Below are 21,659 nucleotides of genomic sequence, written 5' to 3' on the forward strand. Positions count from 1 at the left end.
ATCTTGATGCCAATAAACAGGCCTCCCACTGCGCGTCCTGAATCAGGCTTGGGTGCTGTCACGCTAAAGCAATGGTAACCCTCTATATATAAATTCTCAACAGCCCATGTCTCCTGAAACATAATAATGTCTTTACCATCCAGTAGCTGGACCCATTTTGGGTTTGACAATCTTGGTTCTAACCCTGCTACATTCCAGCTAGGAATGGACAGCTCACAGTCATTGATATGTCTAATTGACTTGCTTCTGACATTCATAACTGTACTCCGCCTAAAGTTAGTTGGTATAGGAGATGCAACCTCTTGTGTAGTTGCAGGTGTGGTAATATGATGTTGTATTGCTGTTTCCTGAGTTGTGGTGGTTAATATTGGGGGTAAGTGTTCCTCATTATCATTGCATTCATCTTGACATCCGATGTTACTTCCCCTTTTCCCCAGTCAGTCCTGATCTTCTAAATTTGAGAAGGCGTGTTCAAACCGGTTATAGGTTGAGATATTATATAGGGGCCTCAACTCGTTCTGACGTAAATTCAAATTTGAATTCGAGCTTAAGTATGGCCTCTCACTATGGTTGTGCAGAGGCATAATGGGGAAGTATGGGTGTGGCATCGGGTGTCCCAGGAATGGGGCCTGATAGCGCTGAACTGGGCCATTCATTAAACACAGATCTTGATTCAGTTGGTGGGATGGGAATAAATCCCTGATGCCAAGATTTGGATTCTGATAACGCACAGCTGGGTTATTCATGGGGTTAGAGTTTGGGGCTAGGTGTCTGTAAAAGTAACCCAAGGGAAGCAAGGTCGTATTAAATTCCCACGGTGAGGGTAGTGGTGCATTAGCAAGGGTTTTTTGAGCCCATTGAGGGGACCTAAAGTTTATAACTATGCAGTCCCCATCAAACTTTTTTCTCAGCGGGCCCAGCCACCCGACTCTTTGTGTTTGAATAATCTCCCTTGCTCCTTACATTGGGAAATTACAATTTATAGATAACCAATGGAGAATCCTGTTTTTAAGAGTGGTATGTTTTTCCTCTTGGTCATTCTTTAATTTGGGTGCGTTGACTAAAACCAGCACATATGCCCCGCATTCAGGCGGCAGGCTGATGCTGATGGGAATCTTCATCATGTTGGTTGCTATGTTTAGTTCGGATTGAACTGTGGGGCGGTTTTGGACATCATTCTTAGATTGTCGGGTTGGGACCCTTTTGCTTTTATCAGCATTATGATCCGTCCCTTCCAAACTAGCTACCTTAGTCGTGTTTGGATTAGGTGCATGTTTAGCCAGAGGTTGGCTTTTGCTTGTGCTAGGTACGGGCATCGCTGGAGTTGGTTTATTATGGCCAACTGTGTTTGTATTAGCACCATTATTTTTTGCCTTGGTTCCACCTAGTGTCCCCACGCTGGGTTTGTTTATTATAATCTGCCCTATGCCCAATTTTGTTACATGGTCACCCAACACTCTCAGCCTCTTATCCATGTTTAGGATTTGTTGATTAATTGGACCTAAAAGGGTAGACAATAATGTCTCCATCCTCCCCCAGAATCCTTAGTTCCCCAATGCTACACTGGCTTCTATGGCAAGGGTATCAGTTCCAATAAGTTGGTCTTCCCCCTTATCCGTTTTCCGCTCTACGGGGGCAAGAATCCTCCGACGTTGCTTGCGCTCACCCTTGTTTCTGTGTTTTTGACGATAACTCAGTGTCTAGGTGCTTCAGTTTTCTTTTAGCTTTTTGGCCCCGGGTTCGCACAGGAATGCTGTCACTTTTGTCCCCCTCAGTGTTTGATGTGTCAAGATCCGCACATGGATCGTTACCATCTAAACGTACCTGATTGTTTACCAGTGGTGCGCAAGAGTCTTGACTAATGTTTATATCAGACCTGAGCATAGTGGGAGTTGATGATAACCTGCTACCTGGGGTAAATTGTGCCGGGGGCAGTGTCCACAATTATGCAGTTCTCATTAGAGTCTGTGCCTGGAAGCCCTGCATAGGATGCGGCAAGTAAGGAGTCCATTGAGTTGTCTTGATTCAGAAGGAGAGGGGGTAGACTTGATGGAAGCGAAAAGTGCCTTTCAGTGTTCTGAATGGCAGTAGAAACAACACCAATGGTCTTCTGAAGCATTTTGTCAAAGGCGGTCAAACTTGGCCGCGGGGTGGTGGAGGTTGGTAAAGCCAATTTGTGCGCATCTTTTGGCCTGAATACTGCCGGTGTCCTTTTCCTCATGATTGCATTTAGTCTAGATCAGTTATGTGACAAAAGTTTTAGCAGTAAAGTATGCTTTTATCACTGACCTGATGGCAATCCTGGGAGAAAATGGGAAAGATGGAAAAGGCCAGCCAAGGGGGATGGCCCAGCCCAGCCTCTTCAGGCCTAAGAGGGCCCGCCCTTTGCCCGGGCTTCACCACGGCGGAGCTAAGCCCGGCCACCACACGGGAGCAGGAGACTCTGGAGACGTCTCAGCCGAGCAAGGTGGGCTCGGCCGGCGTGCGAATCCCTTCAAAAGCTACCACCAGGTCCCCGGCAGCAGGCAGTGTTTTATGCGCCTCCTGCCGCTGGATGATGAGGGGGGCGATGTCCTGGCGTTGAGGCTGCTGGGTGTTGCGGTCCCGACCCGACCGGCGGAGCCAAGCCCAGCCAGTCAGGGAGTGCAGAGTAGCACGGCGGAGCTAAGCCCGGCCGACACACGGGATAAGGAGACTCTGGAGATGCCTCAGCAGAGCAAGGTAGGCTCGGCCGGCGTGCAAACCCCTTCAAAAGCTACCACCAGAGTTTGAAACCTTTCTTTATGAAGGCAACAAAGTTGAAAACCTGGATAATTTTTGCTACTTGGTATTTCCTTTTCTTCAGATGGGAAATGGAACCACGAATTGTCTCATGTCCGGACCAAAATGAGTAAAAGCATATATGGTGTTTTAAATTTTGCTTCTAACTTGGGGGATCGTCGCATTAAAGACATGGTTAATATGTATAAAGCAAGATGCACATCGGTTCCACTTTATGGGGCTGGGCTTTGGGGATACCAACCCTGCTGTGATTTACAAATGGAAGAGAATTCTGTTTTTAAAATAGCTTTTATGTCTCCCAGCCTCAGCCTCCTCCGAACTTATTCATTGTGAAGTTGGTCTTACTTATCTGATGGATTTAATAGCCCTGAGACCCCTTCAGTTATGGAGATCAATATGGTAAAAGGAGGAGACCATTTTACCAAATGACTGCCTGCGACTAGATAACTACTTAAAGATCCCCTGGCTTAATTATTTAGCCAATACTTTTGGGGTCCTATTCTAACTATCATGAAAAATCAAAATGAAGTATCTGGTTTGTCCAAACAGGAGTTAAAGAGTACCTTCCTGCTCCATAAGAACGAACGCAGGCTGAAAATAGCAGGGAAGCAAACCGCGTATCAGCTTTACCTTCTGCATATAGATATGGGGGGCTTCCAAACTTACCTTTCACTTGTCACGAGACCTTCCCATCATTATGTTTTAACTGGAATGAGGTTAGGCCTTGTGCATCACTTGGTTGCGTTCCCTATGATGAAACAGATCCCTGTCTCCCCATGCCCTTGTGATGGGAACGCAAAGCAGAGCACCTTGCACTTTTTTCTTTTATGCGATTGGTACTTGTCTTTTAGATTTGCTTATTTTAAACCATTGTTTAAAAGTATGACGCCAAAACCACTAATGCTGCTATAACCCTACTTTCTGCACTAAGAGAACCTGAGATTTGTTTTTATACTGCAACATGTATTTGAAGTTCAATTAATGCCAGGAAGAGTGTGTTGTTCTAATGTAATGAACCATCTCCCTTATGGTTGGGGATGGTCTCACTAATTGAGCACTTTGCACTTTACACTTTGCACTTTCTGAAGCCTACGGCCCTGGATTTCTGTTACCAAAAATGCTGCTATGAGTTTATTGTTTACATTAGGAGAACTGACACCGTTTATGATGTTTTAATGGAATCAGTATTTGTATGTCATTTTCATTACGGATATCAACTTTTTATCTATTGTTCTTTTATGTAAGTGATTATATATTGTGCTTTTATGGTTGGTTGTTTCAACCGAATAAAGCTTATTGAATTGAATTGAATTGACCGCTACATTACGCTACGCTACACTACGCTACGCAGGGTTAGTCTCAAGGCACTGTGGGGGGCTCCGTCATCTGAAGAGCCAGGTCTTAAGGTCATTCCTGAACTGGCTTTGCCGGAGGTGGAGGTAGAGGGGTAGGTGGCAGGGGAGGGGGGAAGGGGGAAGGGGATGGAGAGGTCGTTTCAGGTCAGGACTGCGAGGTAGGAGAAGGACTTACCACCCGGTCTGCTCTTATAGATGTGTGGAATGGTAGCCTGAGAGAGAGACGGCTGATCAGAGGGGTCTCTTGGGTGGGTGGAAGGAGAGGCGGCTGTTTAAGTATGCTGGCCTGATGTTGTGGAGGCCTTGAATCTGTGCGTGAGGAGCTTGAAGGTTATTCTTCTTTTGATGGAGAGCAAGTGGAGATCACGGAGGTGTTGGGTTATGTGGTTGTTGTGACGGGGGCTGTCTAGGGTCAGTATGGCTGCAGCCTCTGGCATGTCTGGAGCAAAATCTTTTGTTGAATCCGGCGTTAAAGGGCATTGCCATAGTCCAGTCTGCTAGTGATGAGTGTGTGAATGACGATTTTTCTGGATTTGGAGGGGATCCATCGGAAAGTTTTTTGGAGTATGCAGAGGGTGGTGAAGCAGGGCGAGCAAACAGCTTTGATCTGGCAGTTTATAGTGTGTGATGAGTCTAGTATGATGCTGAGGCTTTGTGCATGGTCTGTCAGGAGGAGTTTGAGGGGGGTTTCCAAAGGCAAGGGGCCACCAGGCATAATACCATGCAGCGGGGGTGGAGCCAAGGATGAGGACTTCTGTTTTCTCTGAGTTGAGTTTCAGGCAGCTCTTCTTCATCCAGGGGGCAACTGCTTTTATCACTTCTTGAAGGTAGTGCCTGGTGATGGTGGGCTCCATGGTGAGGGAGAGGATGAGCTGGGTGTCATCGGCTTAGGAGACGATGTTGAGCTCATGGGATACTCCACATCTGGTCTCTGTTGGTTCTGAGAGGTAGGTCAGGAGTCTGATTCAGTGAGTTCTGCTTGTGAGAAATGAGTGTGTCCCGTCAAGGGCCTTTCCTCAGATGTCAGCATTGTGGATTCTGGTGGCTAGTGTGCAGTGGGAGACAGAGTCAAAGGCAGCTGAGAGGTTCAGGAAGATGAGGGCTGCCGTTTGGCCCTGGTAGAGGAGGACGTGGATGTCATCGATAGAGGCGGGTAGGGCGGTATCTGGGCTGTGGTTGCTGCGAAATCCAATTTGGGAGATGTCCAGGACCTTGTCGGCTCTAATGAAGTTTGCTAGCTCGGTGCTGAAGCCTTTTTGATGACATTGGCTGTGAATAGAAGCAGTGAGATGGGCCTGAAGTTCTTGCGGTCTGTCGGATTTGCAGAGGGTTTCTGCAGGAGGGGGTTTCATTTAGCGGGATTCCAGTTGTCGGTGAGTGTGGCGGTCTCTAGTGAACAGTTGATCGTCCGGCATAGTTTGGGTGCAATAGACGTGGGGACCTGTGGAAGATGTGGGGAGGCAGGGTTTTGAGGATGCTCCAGAGAGGATGTTCATAATGTTCTTTAAGGTGACTTCTGTCATGAGTGGGTGTCATGTTTTAAATTCCCTTTCTTATTGTGCATTTATACATATTATGTAGGTTTGAATTATGTGGCTGAATAGACACCATTTGTATTAGCACTATGAAACCCACTGAGTTATCCTTCCAGCATGTAACCGTTGTTGGCATGTGTGCCTCCATCTTGTAATTTACGACTACTAGAAGTCTGTTCAGGCCGTATCCACACTAGGCACCATTTTGCTTTTTGTCTGCTTCCGCAAAACTGTAAAACAGTATAACGTTATTATTCTTTCTCTGCTGTCCAATGTTGAAGTCTGATTTGGTAATGAATAGATGTCATGCATTCCTTTATGTACGTGTAGTTCTGCTCCAACGTTAGGAGACGTTGAGGCCCATCACATTGGCCTCGGGTACTGATAACGCACCTGTCTGGCAGGTGTTAGCTCATCTCTCTATACCCCCTTTGTTCATGCCCGGCTCAGGTCAGTACTTTTCCACAAGAGGCGTGACGGACGCCCCCAGAAGGGTTTATCATGTATTAGCACACCTTAGGGAGTTAGTCCCGCTCGGCAACCATCTTAGGGTGAAGGCCTGACCTGGGTCTCCTCTGCGGAGCATATATTCAATAAAGTAAGTTTGCATTCTCTACTGTCTGACCAACTCTTCATTTCGGAAGGCGTAGCAGGTGGTTGTGTAAATAACCCTCTAGGATTCTACAGTGGCTTCGTTCTTCACGGGGTCCAACTGAGTATGGTCTGTTGGGTGCGGTTGCAGGCTGAACTGCCGGGCCAGGTCCTCCCTGGAAAAGAAACAAGCATCCTGGGACAGGTTTCAGAGTAACACCCCTTTGGCCAGGCAAAATTAAATCTAAGCGAGGATGCTTTATTAATGTCTGAGCATTGCATTCAAAAAGCCCTTTTATCGGATGCTTGCATACATTGATATATAAGACAGATGAGCTCCCTTGTTGTACTAGCGCAAGAACCTGGAAGGAGGCCTAAATGTTATATGAAGATTTTTTTCCCAGGTCAGTGTCATTTGGTTCCATTTTTTGAAGATTCTTTCAAAAGTGGCTTTGGGTGTTGAATGCGAGACATTTAGCACAAGGGTCTGAGCTCTGAAAACCATTTCAGGTCAATAATAAAGAACAAAGGCAATGGTATTGCGATTCATTGATTGCAAATTCAGGTCCCTGATTTACAAAACTTACAACTGAACTTGGAAACACACTTAAACTAAAAATTGTGACATCATGGTGGAATTTAACATAATCCACCAATGGTGATATTTGTGGGTAATCAATGGCATTGATTTGTACCAAAGTAGGGAGGGACATGGGCATCTCTACCCTGTATGCATTTTGCATGTGCTTTTCGACACTGGATTTGGTTGGAAATGTACACCTGATAAATGTTGTAGGATGGTTAGGAAGGGATAGGGACCATCTCCAACATGAGTAGGGGATCCTGGGAAACAGATATTGAATTAAAATAAATAAATGCAAAAAAAATCTGTCATATGCAAAAGATATATTCTGTGGCTGAAGTCCCGCGTAAGCTCTGAATGTTTTTTTTTAAGCATGCTGCTTAATTTCTCTTTTTTATCTGTTCACACATTATGTCACATTTTTGCATGTGGAAGACTAAAAAAATCAAGCAGGTTATAGTAAACTGGGTGTGCAATAGATTTGCTCAGAATGCTCATTGTGTCAAACTCTTTTAACCCCTTCCATGCTCATGACGAGCTCAGCTCGTCATGAGGCACACTGGAGCTGTGCTGATGACGAGCTGAGCTCGTCGTGAAACAATGGGAAAACTCATAGTCCAGCACCGGGGGGGAAAAGCCTTAGCAGCCAAGTGGTTAAAAATAAGGCCCAGATATACTAAAAATGTAAATGAGAGAACCTAATTTTTTGATGAAGTCCTGACAGAATGTTGGTCCGAAAGGCTCCAACAGTCAGCCGGATTCTTCTCTTCCGCGTTGGAACCCTACCGGCTGACTCGGTCGGTTTACATTCTGATTGACTGATTAAAATGTTCGCAGTCAGAAGGTAAACTGTGCAGTTATTCTGAATCAGTTCCGGACGGTTCTCGGAGTATCCGTGTCGGTCGGATCCGCATTGTAGACTCCTATGGGCATCGTTTCCGACCACGGGATTACAATATCGATTTTCAACAGCTTTTCCGAGTCAGCCTGTTTGACACGAAAAAGCAGTTGAAAAGTAAATTTGGGGCCACTAGCAGGGCCACCTTCATCCTGCGGCCTTCTGTTGGTGTCTGAGTGGGCACCTAAGGGACCCACTGTAAAACCATGCACTGTATGGCAAATACCATGGGGTGTCTGCGAGGGGGTGCACTGTTTACCCTACACCTCCCATTTCCCCAAAGTTGCCTGTGTTATGGCCAGTTGTCAGGCAGGCCACGAGTTCCCATAGGAAACAATGGTTATCTGACTGAACAGTGTTTGGTCGTATCGTAATCGGTCAGGCGGAACCACGAGTAGGTAAGTCTTAATTCCGAGATGGTGTCAGGCGGTAAGTTTCCGACCAACATCGTAATTGGCCCCTTAGTCGTTTTTGGGATCAACAAAGGCACTGAAATGAGATTTGAATCTTTTTTTGTAATAAAATGTAATGAAACAATCACATTATACTGCCTTTCATTACCTTGCATCAGGTAGAAGTCACATGGCTAAAACACGGGCATTTTGATGTAGTGTGATGCAAACCCATATGTATCAAGACTTGTTAACATGAGTTTGTGCCAAAATGGTACTCCTACCTGTGGCTGAAATAATAAGGAGAAAAATCTATTTTCACTGCTTGGTACTTCCTTTTTGCACGTTTGCTGTATTCCGCTGCACATATGAAATTATTGAAAAGGGTCAAAGGTTAGTTTTTTTGCACAGAGAGACCCCTAATTACAAAACAGCTATTCTTCCCACAATGCAGGCACCATTGGGACATGGCACTAGAGTGCTTGCATCTGTGATAGGCATTCCAAAGTGTGTCAGTGCAATGAGAAACAGAACTGGGCCATACCTTGGTAGATGTGCCACTGATGGAACCGGAACTGGTTTGCTGAGGCGGTGCCCTAGCCAGGCAGAATCTTCAAACTTTAATGTACTTGACCCGTAAACTGATCTCAAATTGTGTGATCCTAGGCCAATATTTTGTCTAATGGAGCTGACTTTTTACTTATTATCACATTAGAGAGCAACTTAAAATATGCAAGTTCGCTATTTCTGCTGTACAAAAAAATTTGTATTCACTAGACTAAATATGTGCTTCATTTATAACAAGTATCAAGCCCATATGTAGGGGGCACATGCTTCCTGGCTTGACTCTTTGGGCCAGATCTAAGACCATTTTTGCAGACGTAAACAGGAATTCGGCCCGTTTGTGACCACAAAAAAGGGTGGAGGTATGTTCAAATGCTATTTTTCTCATTGGTGACTTGCAAAATACTGTATGTGAGTCGCTATTAGGAAGGGGTGTGCCAATGGTGTCCCTTTCTAATAGCATGTCAGAGTTGTATTACCATTGTTTTGTTCGCAAAACACTCAAAGTTTACTGCCTACTTCAAGTAGGTGGTAAGCCACTCGCAAACAGGAAGGGGGTTCCAAGAGCACCCCTTCCCCTTGGTGAATGGGCAAGAACATATTTTTAAAAGCTGGCAATGGTCCCAGGGACTACTGCTTGCCCTTAAAAAATAAAAAGAACATTTTAAACTTTTTTTAATACTCATCCAGTTTACCTTTAAAGAAAACAGGCTGCATTTGAAAATAAAAAGTTTGCAGGCCATTCCAAAGGGTCGCAAATTGCAACCTGCCTCATGAATATTAGCAAGGCAGATCCCTTGCGACAAAGCAACACCACTCAGCGATGTACTGCATAACAGGTCGCACTTACACAGCCACTTCCAATCACTCACTCACTCGGCACTGTTACACGGTGCCACAGATATCAGGCAGGTCCGTATGGGGTACTCTCCTACACAACTAATATTTACTTTTTATATTGCCGGTGCACAGCATCTTGTTTAATATCAGATTTTGGTTTGTTTTTAATCAGTATTTTGGGTGCTCCACTGGTGGCGTCTTCTGTCATTCTGACGTCTGGAATTAATGTTAAATGTGCTTCAAACTAATTTGGTTGCATCCCCTTGGGCACACCTTGGGTTCCAATGGAAAAGGACTCCACAGAATCTCTTGTTTCCTTACATGAATATTTTAATTGCTTCTATGTTTTTTCATTAATCAGAAATTTCCATCACTTCCTTTTTGTTCAAGAGTCATGTAATTTCCACATATGCTTTATTTGCTCCTATGCATTTCGGGCTAAAAGCCCTTCTTCGGGGAGCATATCTACAAAAATCAAATCCTAGCATAAGCTTTTGATACATCTTTAAATCATGTGTCACATCTATGTACAATGCCTTGGTATTATACCCCCTAACGTGAAAGCCATAGATTTTATGGTGCCCCATTGTGTTCATACATTTGTGTATTTAGACCCCCTCATTCTAAAGTGCCCGGATAGTGAACAAACCGTGGCATGTAAAAACATTTATACACTTACAGTGTACTTCATGATACTCTTCTTGGTACGTCTGTGATAGTACGGAAAAAGCAAATGAGTTAATAGACACACACGGGAAGGCGGAAAAGTTCACAATCGCACGTTCAATCGTGCATTGTGGAGCCGTTAAAAAAAAACGTACTTTAAGTTGGCGCAGGCGCCGTTCTTCGAGTCTACAGCGTTCAAATTCGTGCTGACTGTTATGAGCAAGCAGCACTTCCGTATTTATTCGTGTTAGTAAACGCACATTGGTTTCATGAGATATCACGTGTTCCTCTCCGACAAACGATATGGAAGACAGACTGGCGAAGCGTATGCCGAGCGGACGCTGTGGCGAGATTCAAACACTGCTTTGTTTGCCAGATACAAATAAGTTTAAAAACAGTTCAAAAGACCGATTCAAAAACAGACGATAAAAATAACTAATGTGACGAAAAAAACAAAAAAATCGGAAAGAGTGACTGTCCCGTTTGAGCCCCCTAGTGTTCATATGTTCAGTGGAGAAGTGTGGCTCACTGGTTAGAGCAGGCAGACCCTGAAGCAGAGGTCAGACCCGGGACCAGGGTTCGATTACCGACGCGGCAGGGTGTTGAGCTCAAATGTCCACGGACTCGATAATTCTCGCTTCGGTGCCTGACCTAATCATGGGTTCACACTCTGCAACTCTGGGCATTAAGCTTGCTTAATCTCCACAACGGCCCCCCCGCGGCGGGATGCCTGGCTTTCACCTTGGGGATGCCCTGTACGGGCTATCTCACAGGGAAAAACCAGGACGGGTTCCCAAGGCAAGCGCGGAGATACCCCTTTGGGGGTCGATTCTGGCGCTATATAAGAAATATAATAATAATATCAGGAACTGTTCACTAAAAGTGTTGATGTATGTGACACATGTTTATGGTGTACGGTCAATACCACCTTCTACACCTTAGATACAGACATCATTGCCGCATTGGCAGCATTTTGACTCTATGTTACAGGTTCTATGCAATCATTCAACCCGTGTGGTTTCCCAGAGTTCAACTTGCTTATCCAGAAACTCTCCCGGCACAGGTGATATTTATTATTGTCTCTGCCTTCCTTCTTTTCAATAACTTCTGAAATCCAAAACTTCATTTGTGAAATATTATGATTATGTTCACTGAAATGCATCGCCATGGCTGATTTTACATTTTGTCTTCTGATGTTTGACTTATGTTCATTGATCCGTATTTTAATTTTTCTTTCAGTTTTTCCCACGTAGACCATCCCACGAGGGGCATTTAAGAAAATATATTACATTGGATTTGTCACACGCGCCCGATACGGTCAATTTTATGTTGTAACCCTTCATTGGATGCGTTATGGTACAGCCTCTTATGATGTTGTTTCAATTATAACAGTTGGTGCAGGGTCTGGTTCCTTTAGCTGCTGATCTTTGTGTTGTATCATTTTTCAATATTTCTCCCATGTTGTTACTTCTGGTATAGGCGAATACCGGTGGTTGCGTAAATAGAGAGTTGAAGTCTGGTTCCATACCCAAAATTGGCCAATGTTTTATGATTATTCTTTTAAAATCTGTGCTCAAAGTTGAACATTTTGAAACCACTACCATTCTGGTGTTGCTCTGTTTTGCTGTTGTTTTCAATAAGTCAACTCTATTCAGTGAGTGTGTTCATTGTTTGGCTTTCTCTATTATGTGTTGTGGATAGCCTCTGTCCAGAAATCTCTGACCCATCTCTTCAATTCTGTCCCATTGAAAATTCCCAAAACTGGTGGGTCTGAAGGGAACAGAAGAAGGAACAGGCTGTGGAAATGAGTTCTTCCTGTGATTTTGGTGTCAAGACTGTGAACAGTGTTTATATCGCTTGTGTCTGCTAACATGAAGTTGCATGGAGAATTGGAAACTGGGAATCTTTTGAACTTTATCTTTTTATTTGAACTTCTATATAGTGCCTACCACATCCTTGTAAAGAACCAAGCACTTTAAATGGGCAATAGAACAGCATATAACGAGGCACATATATGCAAAATGGCTGCGGTTCAACGTACTGAATGGTCGTCAACCTGTTGCCCTAGGGGGGCGTGAATTCATGCAAAAGAGGGGACCAGTCCCCGTCCCCCAAGTGAGTTGCAAGAGCCCTAGAATGCTCTCACTCTCAGTGTCCTTTAGTGTTTTTAGCCTATTCCCATCACTGTGAGATTTTTGCACTATTTTTGGAGGAAGTTGGCTTATGCTGCAAACAGCTCGGTCCCAAGGTAAAGATAGATAATTAGCCTTCCCTTGCAGGAATGCCATTGGGAACTCAGTAATAGGAGCATGTTTGAGCCCGGATGTCGAGCATAGTGCAGAGAAAGCACTTTGCAATTCACTTCTCAAAAGTCTGCAGACTTTAAAAATGAGAATCTAGATTCAATGTGTTGAACTTGGCCCTTTTTACTGGGTCATCCCTGAACTTTTTGCCTTCCTCCTGGTATTTTTCTGACCTGGTGTTGGTGGTTTTAGGATTCTGGGCACTTTATCACTGCTTTCCAATGTAAAGGGCATGTGATCTCTATGATAAAACAGGGTAAGATTGGTCTTCACCTGTTTGGCCTTTTTAATTTACCTGTCAGTCCCTTGTAAAGTGGTATCTCATTTACCCGGGCCAGTAAATTAAATTCTACTGGTGGGGTTGAGGTGCTGATTGCGCCACCCACCAAAGTAGCCTTTCAAACCTGTCTCAGGTCTCTGCCATTGCAGGGCCTGTACACACAGTTTACTGCAGCTATGACGTGGCATATAAAGTGGTTGCCACGTCTGTGACTCCCCTTTAACTACACATCAGTCACCCCTAAGGTAGGCCCTAGATAGCCCTATGGGCAGGGTGTGCTGTAGGTAAAAGGTAGGACATGTACCTTAACTGTGTGGTATGTCCTTGTAGTGGCAAACAACCTATTTAGTTTCTCACTGCTGTGAGGCTGTTCTCTCATATGAATGTATTGGGGATTTCCTGATATGTGATTCAGTGGTAATTCTTGAAATGAGAAAAGTAGTGTGGTCAAGTTTGGTATGTTTGAAATAGTGGTAATAAATGCTGCACAATGGTGTGCGCAGATTTATGATCACTATTTTAGAAATGCCACTTTTAGAAGTGGGCATTTGTGTGTGCTATGTGTCTCTGTGCCTGCCTGATGTGTATTGCACGTCTGGCTCTAAGTGAAAGGGACTGGGGAGGTGCTGTGGCTCCAGAGCGGCAAGGTGAGTCAGCACCAGGGTGAGTCAGCACTAGGCTGAATAGGACCAACTACCTTGGAGTGGTGGGAGGAGTAGCCCCTGACCCTAAATAGGTCTGTGCCTGCCTTGTACAATGATGGCTCCGCCCCTCTGTGTTGTGTCTGGGGCCAGGGCCTACACTGACAAAGGAGGTTGTCGTGCACCTTCAGAGAAAGGTGTGAGTGTCTCCAGGACTGGTTTTGACTGGCACAGAGCTCTGTGTCAGGGGAGAACAAAGAACATAGCTGGCATAAGTATTGGGGCTTGGACCCCATGTAGGCGGTGCTGTTGGTGCTGACTTGAAACGTGTGGCTGGCAGGCTGCTGGATTGCCAGGAACCGCAACCTGGGGCTCCCTACCTCATGAAGCTGCTGTCTTACTGAAGAGCCCAGATGTGCTGGCCTACCGGAGGACACATTGCTGGTGCCCCTCATGTCTTGAAAAACCATAGCGCAAGGTGAGCACTTTTACGGCTGATAGTAAGTGCTTCCTCTTCTTCCTTGGTGGTAGTGGAAGCAAGGGGGTGAAGAGAGCTCATGCGGATTGGCAGGGCTGTCAGTCTGCCTGGTCTAGAGAGATGTCCTGCTCCCAGCATTGACTGTCTGGGAGGAATACATCTGCCTGCTCCGCGCCTTTGACCCGAGTCCGGAGCTGGGATCGATGTCTCCAGCCGCGCCGGAAGACAGGCAAAGATTTCCTGGTTGTAGGCGGGGCTCTCCGGTGAACGAGGAGAGCCCCGCGGAAGTCAGGCAGAGTTACAGCCTGTTTGTGGGAGAGACTACCAGGATGACGAAGAGAGCCCTGCGTGTCAGCCCAAGCTGCCGGAGGCGAGTGGAGAGCCTCACGAGCCCCCAAGGAGACCAGAAAGACTACAACCGGTTGTGGGCGGATCAGGCTGGAAAGACCAAATTGGAGCCTCGTGGGCTTCTGTGGGGCCACAGGATAGCTCCAGAGCCTCACAGGATTCATCCTGCAGCTTCCTGCCCCCGGCCTGTTAGAGGGAGAGGCGGGCCTCGAAGGGCAGCTGGTCTCCTTAAGGAGACTGACAATGAGTGAAGGTACCGGGGAGGGGGTACCTCTGGTGGGGGATTGGAATATCCCAAACGGCGGCTGTGCCTGGTGTCAGTTTGCAGATATGGGGGATCACGTGAGGTCTCCCTGCCAATGGTGGCATTTTTATTTTAGGGTCTATGAAGGATGATTTCATCTGTTTTATAACAGCTCTAGTGGTCGCTGGCAGTGGACCCAGTATCCAATATATGTAGAAGGGGGGGGGGGTCATATCAGCCTAAAACTCCCTTTCATGCAGAGTGGATCTCATATAAGAACTCTTTCATCCCCAATCAGAGTGGGAAGGAGAACAGATCACCCCGAAACTCTAAAAAGAGGAGGGGGAGGGTAGTTGGTAGTTCCCTGCGGGACAGGGACACGGCAGGAATGTTTCCTACTTCAGCCAATGAGCTGCATTCCTATCCATTCGCCTACACCCTGTTGGCATACGAGCGCCACTGCAGGCACCATGGCACAAGGCAGTCTTTGTTACATGCAGGATTGTTTTCCTGCTGGAAGGGACACCCTCCTGCACAAAAACAATCCTGGCGGCAGATTCCTCTTTCTATGCGTGCTGCAGAATGCAATTGGTGCAGAAGGGTGTAAAGGTGCAGAATGCAGCACACATAGAAGGAGAGAAATGAGAAGACTTGCAGCCTGATTCATCATTCTCCCGTTTTGCGAGCCCCTAATAGCGATTCGTAGCGAATCGCTATTAAGGACTCGCAAAACGGGATTCATGTAGAAATTGCATAAAGAAATGCGATTCCTACATAATCCTTATTTGCGATTAGCAAATTGCTAATCGAAAATAAGGAATAACTCGCCATTCATTCCTATGGGCCAAAAGGCCCATAGGAATGAATGGGGAGTATTCCTTATTTGCGATTAGCAATTTGCTAATCACAAATAAGATAGCGATTTGAAGGGTGCCAGGGGTGTCCAAAGGACACCCTGTAGCACCCCTCAAATGCAATTTTACACAGGTGTTGTACACACACATGTCCAAAGGACATGTGTGTGTGTAACATGCAACTCAGAAAAATGCATTTAAAAGCATTTTTCTGAGTTTTTGCAATTTACCACGAGGTCTGACCTTGTGGTAAATTGCGGCCAGAAATTGCGAATTCGCAAAAGAAAATTGGATGATGAATTGCATTTAAGGAATCTCAAATAGAGATTCCTTAAATGTAATTCCTCACAAAATTGCTAGATCGCAATTAGCGATTTTTGCATTTGGGATGATGAATCCCAAATGCAAAAATCGCACTTGCAAAGGGCCAGATTCTCAGAATCTGGCCCTTTGCGAGCCGATTTCGGCTTCATGAATAAGGCTGATAGAGGCATTTCTTCTTCTTACGCCTCCCCAGGGAAGGTCTAAGATTTTGGTGCATTTCCAGGTTCACAAGTTATTGTAAATCCCAGGATGCATCAACATATATGAGTGTTGCATGGGAACACCCACGCAACACTCATGGAATGCCTGCCCAGGGCTCAGTAACCCAAAGCAGCGATGTGCGCTGTGTTGCGTTTCTCCAGATTTCTGAAGCCACTCAGAGCCACGCAAAGTGACTGTGTGGTTTCAAAAATCTGACTTAAAGGTTTGCATCAAACATCCACCAGACTGCACGGTGTAAACGTGGCACAACCCTCTCTAAAATAAGCACATGGCTTTTAGTAAATTTAAGCAGTGTATTTACCACTGACCATTTTTCATCTCCATACATTCAATCAAACGTGTTTTATTTATTAATACATATTTTTAATAAATAAATGCAGTATGCAATTTAAAGTGGCCACACAAGAGTACAGCTGTGTAGCATGATTGATTAAGGTGAGCTTTGCAAGGGTCCATAATGCATAGGGTCGGAACGTCTATCTCACTTGTCCATATAACATGATTAATTGCCTGGTACTTAATCCCTCTGGTGAGTATTCATAGTGTACTTATGTGTGACTTCTGTCATATGAGGTCACTGACCTGTGATCACGGTTAGAAGAAAAGAGTAGAGTCGTGGGGAATCCATGGCTTTGATGTGTTTCCCTCAGCTGGAGGAATCCCAGCTCCTGAAAAACTTAAAGAAAAATGTTTTTGACAATTAAGTCGAAGATTCAAGCAGTGACATCTTAGGGTCGAGCTATATATATATTCAGCATTTAAAAAACCTTAGAAAGTCACTGAAAAAAGAACATTATAATTAGGCTGACATTTCACTTGTACAATACCAGAGAAATGTATCCGTTATAGTTGGCTCAGCTAACTATTACTTGTGCCCCCGAAATGCACTACTGATGACGTCATATATTACATCACTCATGACATGGTCAGTGACATCATTGATGTCATCTCAAATTACATCACTGATGACATCATCCAGTGACTGAGTGTTTCTAAAAAGTTTAAGAAGGTTTTATATACATTTATATATACGCCAAGGTGTGATCGAAGAATGAGTGAGCGTATGAGTGTCTGTATGGATGATTCAGTGGGTGCGTGACTGAGTTATAAGTGAAATATATTATAGTATCCAAAATCAAAACATTCCTCAAGCGGGGCTCTCCCGGCTCAGCTGGTAGCTAACACTAGAATACTCACTGCACTCTAGAATCTCGCCCCATAATGCTTTGCAAGGCTTTTGGTTGGCATTGTATTTTTGTCCATAACTTTGCTTGTTGTGGTCCTCGGAGGATGGGACCACCATCGTATCGTTCAGCATGATATGCTATTTGGGTTCAAGGTATCTTCTTGGTCCTCCCCCTAGATTAGGGGGGAACCAAAAACCATCACCTCTCTCGTTGCCTGATATTTTTCAAAGATCACTTTTGTGATTTGGTTATATGCTTTTTTAACATGTAAAGGTAAAGTTGCTTTATCAAAGGATTGTGGGTGCAGTAGCTAACTCTGTGGTGGAGTTGGAGCACAGTATTGGATTGTAGTTGTATCAGGTGGGTCAGTGGAGAAGGGCGGGTCACCCAGAGTGACAATTTCCTCCACTGTATTGCTCAGTTGACATTATCGAACGCCGCCTCAAAATCCACAACTCAAAAATGAAGAGCTTGTTTAGATAGCTTTGCCTTGCCGATGAGTAGTGACATTGCTTGTAGGGTAGTTGTTGTGCTAGTATCTCTGCAGAACCCTGTTTGGTACTGAGGGATTATGTTGTTCTCTTTTGTCCAGTCCTGTAACTCTACAAGTAGATTGCTTGCAAAATATTTAGCCTCTACATCTAGTAATGCAATCAGGCGATCATTTTTTGGAAAAGTTCTGTTGCCTGCCTTGTAGATTGGTGAACTAATGGAGCCAATCCATGATGCGGGCAGGAGCCCGGAACACCCGTCAGAACAGAAGAGAGGGGCCAGTGTTTCTGGCCAGCATTCCGGGTTTTGTTTAAAAAGGGCTGGTGGAATCCTGTCCGGACCTGGGGCTCATTCTTTGCTCCCTTTAGAAATGTATTTCCAAATCATGACAGCATCGATTTCGCTGGGCTCTTCCTCTGTAATCATTGCAGTTTGGGTGAGTGGAGCTGGTTGGCTGTTCGGAAATACTTGTGAACCAGGTATCTGTTGTTTAAAATGAGAATCTAAAATGGATATTCATGCATTTTCTGTAATATGCGATGTTAAGCCTCCGTGTACCCGGTGTAAGATTTTATTTAAAGTTGACCAAAAGCGTGCACTCTTAATTCCTTTGGCGTCATGGTGAAGTTTTGCCCAGAATACGTTTTCATTGGACTTGGTAATGTCCCACTTGAGTTTTTTGAGTTTGGCCTTTCTATTGTGAAGTTGGTAGTTTAAGTTCTCGTCCCCAGGTCAAAGCCTCAACGATCTCAAAGGTTTGTTTATAGATTTTTTGAGAAGTATCAAATTGGTCCGCTGTGCGCATGTGACTTTCCCTGCGGCTGTTGGATCGTTGGGAGCAGAGTATCTAACTGCGGTTGAATAAAAGTTTGCAAACGAATACCTGAGGTGTTTCCAATGGGATAATTAAGCTCGGTTAACTGTAGTTTCGCTGCCAAGAGCACCTCCCTGGTCTCTGCTATGGATGACTTGATTCTTTAGGTCTCGGCCTAGCGTTACACCGCGCAGCAGTGTTCCTGTAGCCGAGAATTCATGTTTACAGTACAAGGGGCTTAAACCCACCCCTCTTCTCCATTGACTGGCCTCATAAATGCTGGCCAGCCATTGTAGGAGAGGGGCGTCACTCCATTTAAACCCCGTCTTTTTCAGACGGAGGGGTGTTCTTTTTTTTGTCTTCTTTCTCTCCCTGACGTCATCGAGAGAGAACAGCCCCTCATCACGCTGCCTGCACGCGCAAGTCGGCCCTCTGATTGGTATTCCTTATTAACCAATCAGAGGGTCGACTGGCGCGTGCAGGCAGCGTGAGCAGACCCAGGTACAGAGTGCAGAGGGGGGAACTAAAAACACAGTATCTCTTTTCACAGTTGTCATTTCCATTGCGGTGAGTTTCCTTTCAGGCATGCACTTGTTTTTTTTTAACCATGACGGACATGCCCACAATAGCCGTAACGTAATAGCGCCGCGTCAGGCCACCCTTTTGTGATAAAATTACTGACGAGGCTGAGGGCGGATTATACCACCAGAAACCCTGGCTAAAAGTAGGGGGGTTCGGTTTGATGGCAATAAACTAAGGCTGACTGACATTTATCACTCGCAAAGATAGACAAAGGGCTCTGACGCAGCGTCACCAAAGAGAGGAGAGCGAGCGTCACTTGCGCAGGATCAAATGTTTAAGAAACACAAGCCTCAACCCCTCCCATTTCAGCATGCCCTTCGAGCGGCCTCTGCCCCCTACGTCACAGCCCACGGTTCTGTATAACACCCAGAAAGGCCTCTGGGGCCCGGTGAACCAGAGCAGGGTCTCGAAGGCCGGGCTCCCTGCTCCAGGGACCTTGGAGGCAGTGACAGGGGGGAAGGCAAGCCCGGGCTCAGGGCTGCCCGAGCTTCAGAGGATGTGGACTGCAAAGGCTTCTTCCGGCCTGTCTGAGGTGGTGCACTGAGGAAGAGCAGGCGGCCCTCAGCCCAGGCTCTGCCCGGGCTCCAGAGGGGGGTGCTGTGAAGATAGAGGCCCGTGCAGGTCCAGCAGGGTTACTCCGCACTCTGGGGCAGTGACACCGAGGGATGCCGGGCGGCCTTCAGCTCAGGCTCTGCCCGGCCTCCAGAGGAGGCGCCCTGGGTAGATAGCCCGTGCCAGTCCAGCGGGGTAACTCCTCCATCTAAGCCTCTGAGATAGTAGCCCTAGAGTAGAAAATGAGGCCTCGGCCTCTGTGCTGGCTCAAGAGGTGGCGGACTGTGGACTGCCAGGCCCACGCCTACTATTCTGGCTTCAGAGGCAGACAAGTGATAAGATAAGCGGCCCCGGACTTGGCTCTGTCTGGGCCTCAGAGGCAGACCCATCAGGACAGAGGCCTTTAACTGCACGGCCGGAGGGTGGGCAGATGTGAGTGTTGTGATCACCTGAGGCTTTGAATACTCCCTGGGGTACCCGCCCCAAAGGCTGCTGAGATGGAGTCACCCCAAGTCTAGGCCCTGCTCCGATTCACACCATGTCTAGGCCCTGCCCCGGTTCCCGATTATTGCCTAAATATGTTAAACATAATCTGTTTCAAAGCGCTCCAAGTTTTGGCAGATGAGGAATGCAAGGCAATGGGCGTTAAACTGTTTTGCCACAGATCACAAGATTTTGGGAAAGCGGTAAAGCCGGGATTAGACCCGAGTATCTTGGTTCTAAAGACCAACAACAGTCACAAGAATACGTGTGCTCCAGTCAGTGTAAATAAACAGCAGGTGTCTGAGTGGAACCCGGATCTGCTATGCGCTTAAGTGGTGGTGTGGCCTATGGGCCAGAGTGGTTGTGCGGTAGTTGTGCCCTTCAGTGTGTGTGTGATAGGGGGTCCCCAGGTCGTGCAGTCTGTCTGGAACTGGGCGTCAGCCCCATGCAGACGGCCACACACGCCCACTGTATATCACATCGATATTAGACAACTGCTCGGCCCCGATGACTGAGCTCCAGGAATAATAACACTCACACCATCTGCTGATCAAACCGCACGAGTATACCCCAACTCCTAGCGCCCTGAAGCGACAGAACTGTGATACCCAGAGCTTTATAAAAAAAAGTGTCCACACATACATAAATAATGTTACATTGTGTCTCCTAGCTCCTCCTGGTCTGCCCTTGTGTGATCTTTGGCATATTTTATATTCCCTGTGCGTTAGATGGTCTGCCAGTGCTAGCAGAGTGTATGCCAGTAGTGAACACAATTAGCGTGCCTGTCTCTGTGCCCAGAGAGGGTGGTTTGTGGCTTCCTCACAGTGCTCGTGTCTCCACTCACTCATAACATCCAAAACCTGGGCTGAGCTGTCTGTCTCGTGAGGTGGACGACCACTCCGGGGCTCAGACATTCTGACGGGGGTTTTTCATGCTGTCAATGTTATGACATATATGCAAAGCAGATCTGCCAAAGCACGTCTCCGGAGAGAGGCAGGCAGCACCTTGCCTCGTCCCTTCGTAGAGGGGAAGGCAGCGTGCAATTTCGGCAGGCAAGGGTACAAATTGTGGATAACATTCCAGGCAAAAAACCAGCGCACGCCAAAAACCCCACAGTTATGGCTGATTTGGGCTTCAGTCTGAAATTACTCATATCGGCTCACAGATCCGTCCAGAGCCCTGGACTGTTAACAGACATGGGGAGGGGGGGCGGGTGTTAATGAGGGACCAGGGTTTCATTTATGACAAAGGACCCTTCTCAAGTGTGGGGCACTGGTCATCCTGCTTGTAGCTTTGCATTCACATTTATTTACAGTGTGTGTCTGTGTGTGTGTGTGTGTGTGTGTGGCTCTGTGTGTGTGGCTCTGTGTAGATAGGTTTTTTAGAAGGTGGCTCTATGCGTGGGTGGCTCTGTGTGTGTGAGGGTGGCTCTGTATGTGTGAGGGTGGCTCTGTGTGTGAGTGTGGCTCTGTGTAGGTGGCTCTATGTGTGGGTGGATCTGTGTGTGTGTGGGTGGCTCTGTGTGAATGACTGTGTGGGTGGCTCGGTATGTGTGTGTGTGTGGGTGGCTTTGTGTTTGTGGCTCTGTGTGTGTGTGTGTAAATGCAAAAGGGCAAGCATTTGCGAACGATTAAGCTATTGGCATTGTAA

At 46.2% G+C, this 21,659-nt stretch overlaps 1 protein-coding gene across 1 annotated transcript in view; it reads right to left on the reverse strand.

Moving 5' to 3' along the window:
• Positions 1–20,923, reverse strand: part of LOC147663022 (uncharacterized) — a 76,729-nt gene extending 55,806 nt beyond the window's left edge. Inside the window, exon 1 of the mRNA XM_086950726.1 lies at positions 20,854–20,923. Coding sequence (XP_086806852.1) covers positions 20,854–20,923 — 70 coding nt within the window. The remainder of the gene's footprint in view (positions 1–20,853) is intronic.
• Positions 20,924–21,659: the final 736 nt, after the last annotated feature.

This window comes from Lissotriton vulgaris, unplaced genomic scaffold, assembly GCF_964263255.1.
Source record: "Lissotriton vulgaris unplaced genomic scaffold, aLisVul1.2 SCAFFOLD_1970, whole genome shotgun sequence".
NCBI classification, from domain to species: Eukaryota; Metazoa; Chordata; class Amphibia; order Caudata; family Salamandridae; genus Lissotriton; species Lissotriton vulgaris.